The following is a 9,542-nucleotide window of genomic DNA, read 5'->3' on the forward strand; positions in this document are numbered from 1 at the left end:
TTTTGAACTTATCTTTATTATATTGACATCTGTCGGTAAAGCAGTATGTCATTAAAGAAGGCACGTCGCAAAATATCAAGGAACTTTCTTATCGGATTTATGTTAGTAATTTGTGAGGGATTAACTACGGAACTGGCTGTCGGAATTGGGCGGTGTCTAGTCCTGTATATCGCGTGGAATTTGGGTATTAATGGTCTTCATATATTAAGCTTATATCAAATTGTTTCGAAATAAAAGTCTATACAACAATAAAGAGGGATTAAAGAAAAGAAACTTGAAATCACACCTTAACTCTTACGTATAATTTTGTTGATTATAAATGGGACAATGAACATAGATATTTTCTTTCGAAAGCCCGAAACTAGTGACATGACGACTACATTTAAAAACTTCACAAAAGAAATACACGGCCCCGTAAACCAACATAATATATTTTCACTTACCTTACAATATGAACATAAAACCACGTCACCATACACATCGATGCCAATCAACCTTCCTCGCCAATTTCTCCCTCTTCCCCAGGAACCTCTGCAGCTTCTTCTCCTCCAGCAACCTCCGCTGGTTCAGCTTCAGGGATGGTGAATACCTTTGCAATCTTCTCGGTGGGCACCAATGGCAGGAATGAAGAAACCTTGTACCCTTCTTCTGCTGTTTGCTGCACCGTTTCGTTGTACTTTTCAGCAACCAAAGTGGCTGCTGGTGCAAAAGCCATAGCGACTTTAGTGAGAAGGGGGATTTGACTAAGAGTTTCCCAAGCTGAAGAAGCATATTCCTCAGCAGCTGGCTCGATTTTTACTAACAGTTCTTTGGCGGTTTCCACCAAACCATTATTCTTGACGTCGGAGACCACCTCAGTTGACAAGCTTTTGGCTGTAGCTGTTATGTCCTTCACAGCAGAAGGAAGTACCTCGTCAACCTGAAATCACGTCACCAGAAGATCATTATCTATAGAATGCAAAAGAACATATTCTTTTGATCTTTTCCTTGTGTTGGCATGTGAAAAAAACATAACATGTTGTACTGAATCCGAAAAAGATTAACATGATAGATTGTGCATGAAAGAGAAAAAAAATAAAAAGCTAACCTTACGATCAACAAACTTGAGGGCCTCAACATTGGCATCTTGGAACTTATCAATAGCAGGGCCAACAACACTCTTGAGAGTAGTCTCTATCGTCACAACGCCAGGTTTAAGAGGACCAACTTTGTCCTTTACATAATCGTATACTGTTGATGCAATACCAACTGCTTGCTGTACAGCATCTTCGACAAAGTCCAAGTGCTTCAGCTTCTCTTCTTCGCTCTGAACCTTTTGTATGAAAACAAGAAACCATAAGCAAATCAATTCTCTACTCATCATGTTATGTTTCTTGTCGAGAAATATGTTTCAGTTTCAGAAATCAGGAGTCGATTATACTACACAGGTGAGATATCTAATTGGTATTAAACTATTTTCTGGAAAATGAGACGAATTATTACTGGACGATTGAGAAATTTTACCTAGTCCTTGTAAGACTAATTTATTCATCATAAAGGTTTTGCTGTTGGTTTTGATAGGATCAAAAGAACCCAAACAATCTCTAACAACATTTTGAAACTACTATCAACATAATTCAGCAAAACGATTTGGGTTTTGGCCGTAGATGCAGTAAATAGTAGTTATGTTCTATCAAATAAATCAAGCATACAAACAAAAAAGTATGTTTTCAAAAACATAAATACAATATAACGTCAAGCGAACCTCAGGTTTATCGGTAACAGAAGCAGCGAGGCCCATGATCAAGATGAATGTGGTTCAAAACGATATGTAGTTGTCTATCAATAACTGATGTTTATCTAAATCTTAAAGTGTGTCCATATATGATATCTTAGTGATGGATCGATATTTATAAAGGGTCGGTTGCATAGTTACATTTATAACCCTTAAACTTATAAACTTATATGTATTATAATTACACTTTTTTGTATTAACATTTCTCTTTTATATATTTACTGTATTTAAATATGATCTTATTTCTTTAAAATATTATTCAGATATATTTCATCCCTTCGTTCCAATCCATCCAGACTACTACGGCAACCCCTACTAACTGCCCTTGCACTTGCACTGATACCGGTAATGGAGCGTCAGCCGGAGGGTTCAATTGAGTAAAAAAAAGGTTGACAACGAGGAAATCATTCTCAGCCAATCATTTAATTAGCATCTGAGTATAAAAGACACACCGGCAAACTTGTAAATATGATATAATAACCTTCAATCACAGATACGTACCTGTGGATAATTAGATAACAGTTCAAATTCATTCCTAATCGATCGTTCATCATCCAAATTTCTCCACCAACCTTCAACAATCATCCAGATTTCTTCAATTAAACCATCGATCAACATCATCCAGTGTTAATCAATCATCGATCTTCGTCAATAACACGTTTATCAACACCATTCAACAGTAGACAACGAAAATTCGTTTTTGGTTCTTTCAATCCAACCTTCAATTCTGCTTGAATACGAGCATATCTTCAACATCTACGATTAATTATACTCTCAGCATCATTAGATCAACATCATCAATAATCAACAACAGATCCACTTCATATCATTCATTCAACATCGATCATCAAACAAAACTTCAAAATTAAGGTTAGAAAAACATCAAATCATTTTTTTTTTGAAAAATTTCATATAATTCTCTATCAATCTACTATTTTGTAAGTTTTAAATAGTCAAAGTATCATGTTTTAAACATTTTTAAAAAAGCTAACTTGTATTCATTCAAACTGTTTGATGAAATCCACAGACTAAATTACCATGTTATATTCACATATGAATATGTTTTCGCACCTGAATTAGTATATGATTATTAAAACACAAAACAAATATGTAAGTCTGTATGTTATTCATATGTGAATAACATATAAAAATTATATATATTTTTGAATCGACCTTGTAATATTCATATGTGAATATACTATGTAATATTCACATATGAATATACCATCTGTCACAATCTGGAAAATTTTAGATCCAACAAGTCTAAACTCTAACCATGTATAAGTGAAACCACATTCCAATCCTAGTTGCATTGTATCATCATTAGCCTTAGGGACATGTTCATAAGCTAGTAACTAAGTATGGATTGAAACCTAAGTTAATTTAGGTTAGTATAAATCAACGTAAATCAAAATGCTAAGCCTTAAACTATAAATAAATACACTAATTCAAATAAGGGTTTCGATTCTTCATACAAGAGCCTAGTACATAGTTTAAATCATTAAAATACAAGGTGTAAATGTAGTTTTCGGTTTTGGGAATCTAATCCCAAAACCAAACTGTGAACTCTTGCTTTTGGAAAGGTCAAACCGCAAACGCCCTCTTCTAGAAAACCTTGACCGAAATCACTTCACTCTTTGACTCAAAACCGCAAGCCGTCATTCTTGTTGACTTTTGGACCGAAAACACTTCAAAACCCAATAAGAAGGACCGAAAACCCTTTTCTCTTGGGCCCATCTTGACCGAAAATACCCTCTATACATAAGTATTCAACCGCAAACCCAATTCCTTTCTCACTTTCTAGGCCGTAAACATCTCAAATTTGCTCTCAAGTATCATCCGAAAACACTATATATTCATAGGATTCTTGCCTAGATCTTCTTATTTTCACCAAAAACACCAAGAACAACCTTCATATCTTCAAGTTTTTCACCAAGAACACCAAGAACACCCAAGAACACTTCAAACAATTTTAACAATTGTTTTTGCAAGTATTTCGTACAAAATTTAGTGTTGTCTAACACTTTAATTATTATTTAAATTATTTCATTAATTTAAATACGATATCGTGTGTAAATATTATTAGTATATGGCTACTTTCACGTATTCTAACTCGGGGATCCTTCGGAATCACTTCGCGTCCGAACTAGCACACACATTCGAGATGAGTTCATACCCCAACGTTTTCACGATTTTTAAATTGTTTTAGGGGGGGGGGGGGGGAATACAAGTAAAATACAAGAAATATTGTGTTTAAAAATATAAATTGCTTATTATATTTTCTTACCGTTAATATGCATTTAAACGTGAAATTTATTAAATACGTAAAACTTAGTTACTATTAAATTTACAAACAATTTCAAAACATGTTAAGACGCGACGGTTTTTCACATCAACGGAAACAAACTTATAAACTATAATAGGTATAGTTTATGGAACAAACGTACTATTTTACAAAGTTCAGGTTACAAAACGGAAATAAACTTATAAACTATAATAGGAATAGTTTATGGAACATGGGTACTATTTTACAAAGTTACATGTTGTTTACTAAAAGGTTTTTCACTTTATTACTAGTAAACTCGTTGAAGCAATTTGTGAGACGTCTTCGCGTACTTACCTAAGTACCAACCAAGTCCTGACTTATAACCAAAGTCTCTTGTAGGGAGAGCGATATATTTGTGTATAGATCTATATGGGACTGACAATCCCGCACCTTAACTGTTAGCTACAGTTAGGCCGACAGGCCTGGGGTGACAAATGTCGTTAACATTACAACGCCTGAAGAACGTCGCGGTCAGGCCATCTTAGGTTACAGTATGGTTATAAGAACTCACGTGGAGAAACAACGATACATTACGTAGTACTTTTTAAATAGTCTTAAGGGGTATTAACTTTGTGATTACTTAGCATATACATCAGGGTTATATAAAATTAATGTCTGGTAGACAGTGGAATGTGTGATTTCCGCATTATTTCCTGTTCCTTGTTTGGTTGTGGGCTTAGGGTAGAATCACCCATTCGATTGTCTGTTCGATCTCGATTATATACAACTCGTATGTACTAAGTGATCATAGGAGGGTATTAACATCACATCTAATTTACAGGGCAAACACATCTTCAGCTAGTTTTACTTATAGAGTAAAACTACGTATCATTAAATTAAGTATGGAAATTATAATTGTACTTTTCAGTCTTGGAACGTTTAAGACTACAATTCGGTTTTATGGAAAATATAGGATTTTCCAGGATAAACATCGTTATTTTACAAGCAAACATTTTACAATTCAAATTTCTGGAAACAAATACGATTACTTACCGAAAACAATACTTTACAGTAGAGCGGGTGGAACTAGGAACATATTTACAAAAGGTTCAACGCTTATTAACAAACTAGTATAATATAAATGACTCTTCATTGTTAATTCTATGGTTCCTTAGCTTATACATCAGAGTTATATATAAATAATATCCGACAAGCTGTGGAATGTGTGATTTCCGCCTTACTTCCTGTTCCTTGTTGGGTTATAGGCTTAGGGCAGATCCACACATTCAAATGTATGTTCTATATTAGTTTATATATAGCTAGTACAAACTAACTGATCGTAGAAGGAACTAGTATGATCATATTTGTTATTAAGAAAATATAAGATTTTCTGGAGGATCACACAAACATTTTCAAAGAACAAAGAATATACTTTCTATAACAAAAATGCTTATGAACTCACCAACTTTAATGTTGACACTTTTTCAAACCACTTGTATTCTCAGGAAAATTAGTAGACATGTACCCTATCAGGCGTTATGAAGACGGAAGATAGTAGCATCACGTCTTATCTTTTGCTATAGTTTTAATGTTAAACAGGCAATGTTTGGACACAATGTAAATTATATATTATTAATACAATGGTTATTGTTGCTTTGAATACTATTATACAATTGTTGTGATACTGCACATGACGTCATCCGCCCCCGAACATTTTCGTCGTTCTGGTTTGGGGGTGTGACAGATTGATATCAGAGCATTGTTTATAGTGAACTAAGTATATCAACCCATAAAAGATATACAACTACAAATACAATGGGATAAAAACACTCTGACCAAGAGAAATACTTTTAAAATATAACAATATTTTTATAAAAGTGTACATACATGCATATATATATATATATATATATATATATATATATATATATATATATATATATATATATATATATACTAGAACAAGTATCACAAGAAGAACAAAACAAAAGTATTTAGATGTTGAACACTACAGTCAAATCTAGACAGTTATGTAATCATATATGGGATAAATATAGTCCGATCAACTATATTTCTTTGAGATATGACCAACATCTGTTTAGGAGTGATAGTGGTGTTGCAACAAGTCTAAAACTTACCAACTTTATATACAAAGGAACACTAGAACCAAACATAAAGTTTAAAATACCATAGGAGTATTTTATGATACTATACAATAACCATAAGTCTAAAAACTTATCAACTTCGTATACCAAGAAGCTCTAGAATCAAACATACAATTAAAATACTATAGGAGTATTTTAGGTACTATAGATAACCTATGTGAAAACTAAAAGACCCTTACCGGTAGGTCTATAATTGCAGAGTGTGTGCTACCGGGGTTATATATAATTAAGATTTTATAGACTTAGAATTTGTGATTTTCGGTCTACTTCCTGTTCCTTGTTTGGTTGTGGTCTTAGAGTAGGATCACTTATTCAAAGGTCTATTTGATCTTGGTAATATATAATCTGTCTACACTACGTAATTATAGAAGGACCCGGTAAGGATCACCCCCATAAAAATTTATTCTTAATAGAAATGTTTTATTAATCTCAAAGATTCTTTATACACTCTTATTCTCGCACAAACGATATATTTAAACATCGTAACTCCACTACAACAGCCAATCAAATGAACTGAGGAAGAACCAAAAGAGGGTTCATGAAGAGGATTCCGAGAAAGGATCGGACGAAGAGAAAGGCACTAGAAAGATCGTTAACGAAGCTTATGTTGGATTAGGTGTCTAAACCCACAACTATTTTTGGTATGTACTTGATTTGATTATGAGCATGGTCCTTTTGGGTTGCCTTCACTCATGCAACTTGATAGGACGACAAGAGGAGAGAGAGTAGAATTTATTATATGAATAATAAATTGGTACTCAAAATGGTTTTATGAATATATTACAAGATTAATATATTATTTGGAAAACATGTTATTAATTAGTAATTAATCAGAAATTAATCAAGTATTAATTTTAGGATTAAAAGAGACTGATAAAAAATTGGGGGACTGTTATGCAAATCATTGATAGTTGCATAAATGCGCTAATGGACTCCATAGAGTGGAGTGGACGAAATCCTATAGGGAAGCCCTATAGATTTCGTCCATGGGCTCTAAGGAAGGAGTTCATGGGCTTCTTGTTGCCTAAGTTAGGTATTAGGGTTTCCACTTGAAAACCCTAGCAGCCACAGTTATATGTAGGACCCCATACAAGGGGATTTTCGGCCTAAGCATTCAAGAAAGAAATCCTAGCCGAAATCCTTCTCTCCTAAGTCATTCTCCTTGCATTGGGTGTTTGTGACTCCATTAGAGGTGCAACAGTTGGGGCACTAGGGTTTCAGAAGTCTAGATCAAGAAGGATTAAACTTGTTATTGCTACATAACAAGACAGGTAAAGATTCTAACCCTAATCATATGTGATTTTCGATATATGTATGCTAGTTATAGGGTTATTGCTTTGGTATTCATAGTTGTATGTTCAAATTAGAAAAACCTAGATCCAAAGCAATTAGGGTTGCATGTACACCATAGGAATGATGTTATGCTTAAAACACAACAGTAGTATCAGAGCCTAGGTCGTTTTTCAATTGAATAGATGCAAAAGTGAACTGCCAAAGGATCAAAAGGTCGAGAATTTTGCAGGTCTACTCGACGAATCCATGTATGGACTCGACGAGTTACATGAACTCGACGAGTTCCATAGTGGACTCGGCGAGTCCAATGATCTTTTGCCGGGATTTTCGATTTTTTGGCCAGTTTTTGATTTGGATAACTACCATAACTCGTTTTTGTTGCCTAAAATCGATTTTTATGATTCGTATGAGATATCTTTATCAAAATTGGTGGATTTGGTTAAATATGGATAATATAGGATTATCATGATTCAAATATTTAACCTAGTAATTTTGAAAAAGTTTTAAATTACACCCTTTAGGTTATATAGTTTAAATTTGGAATTAAAAGTTTTAGTTTTTCAAATTTAAATAGTTAAACCCTAATATTTTGAAAGGTTTCAAAATTTGTCCTCATGTTTTGGAATTTAGAATTTAATTGAAAGGTATTAATTTTGAAATATTAATTTCTAAAACCCTAATATTTTGAAAAGTTCAAATTACACCCTTATGGATCTTATTAAATTAATTAAGTGTTTAATTAAAAGAGAGGATTAATAAATCCATAATAATATGGTTTAAGTTTAATCAAATTAAAAGTATAATTTATTAATAAATTAAACCACTTAGTATTTTAATGGATAAAATACACCCTTATACTATATAAAATTAAAAGTTTAATATATTATATGTATAAGTAAAAAGTCAGTCTTACCGTTAGTAGGCCTCATTCACGAAGCTGGTCTATAAGGGGTGTTTAAAGCAGCGGCCTGTAAAATGACCGACATTGGGTATCCACTCTTACCCACCGCATCCTTGACTAGTGGAGGGTCGTTATCTGAACGGGTGGGATAGGACACAACCTTCCATTATGAGTATAATGAAATACAAAGTAACTAAACACTTTTATAAATTCCCAAATCTTAGTTACTTTAGGAAAAATGTGAATTTGGTGCTAATCCATGAAATTGCACATTGCACCTTGTTGGTCGTTAGTGGAGCGTGTGTGATTAACCGGCACACTAATATGGGACCAATGAAGGATGGCAATGGGTAGCTCGTAGATTATCATAGATCAATGGAGTGTGTGTGGTCAACCGACACATTGATTAGGTGATAAACATCTTCGAGAGTACCAAGCTAATTTGTATGGTTATTGACACCTTGTTTGTGATCTTCGGTATCCCAGTCACAATCTTGAACGACATAATCGAGATTAAACATGCCATTGAAAATTTCAATGAATCTCAAAAGATCTAGGAATTTCAATTCATTTAAAACCTAATGTTCATTTTCGTTTTTCATGGTGGAAATTGGTAAATCGTCAATTACCTACCTTCAAATATTCTGCAATTAGATTACGAAATCCTTCTTCCGAATTGTAGAATATTGTGTTGGATCCTAGCCTTGATATTTCAATTGGGTGTCATATTAAGGACTCTTATCAACTAACTTGAATTTCTCCCTTTTGTAGATGTCAAATTCTAACAACTATGGTCTTCCTGAATCCTTTGGAAAAAGCTTTCCACGTGAAGATAATGTTCCACGAATGGATCGTGGAAATGGAAATCATTCTTCACTTTCTCCACTTCCTCCAATAATTCTCCCTGACCCACGTGTTCGTCGACTTGAAAAGTTCAAGGTCAATCAAGCCCTATTGGCAAGCAAACATGAAAATGGAAATTATATATGTGCTCACGTCTTGGAGATGAAGTTACATATTGACAAGTTGGGAATGTTGGGTGTCGATGTCTCAAGGAAGTTGGATGTTGACTTGGTTCTTCAATCACTTCCCGAATCATATAATGAGTTAATTAAAGATTACTATATGATGGACCACAACGTG

The 9,542-nt window shown here is 33.7% G+C and overlaps 1 protein-coding gene across 1 annotated transcript; it reads right to left on the reverse strand.

The window, feature by feature from the left end:
* Positions 1 to 294: 294 nt before the first annotated feature.
* LOC145141225 (stress-related protein-like) lies at positions 295 to 1,879 on the reverse strand. Its single transcript, XM_079074534.1, has 3 exons — positions 1,745 to 1,879; positions 1,088 to 1,312; positions 295 to 919 (listed from the first exon to the last, which is right to left on the reverse strand). Exons 1-3 carry the CDS (start codon positions 1,778 to 1,780, stop codon positions 491 to 493), a joined length of 690 nt encoding a protein of 229 aa, XP_078930660.1. The 5' UTR covers positions 1,781 to 1,879; the 3' UTR covers positions 295 to 490.
* Between the last annotated feature and the right edge of the window lie 7,663 nt (positions 1,880 to 9,542).

Source organism: Lactuca virosa, chromosome 9 (assembly GCF_052849685.1).
Source record: "Lactuca virosa cultivar CGN04683 chromosome 9, Lactuca_virosa_CGN04683_v6, whole genome shotgun sequence".
Classification (NCBI taxonomy): Eukaryota; Viridiplantae; Streptophyta; class Magnoliopsida; order Asterales; family Asteraceae; genus Lactuca; species Lactuca virosa.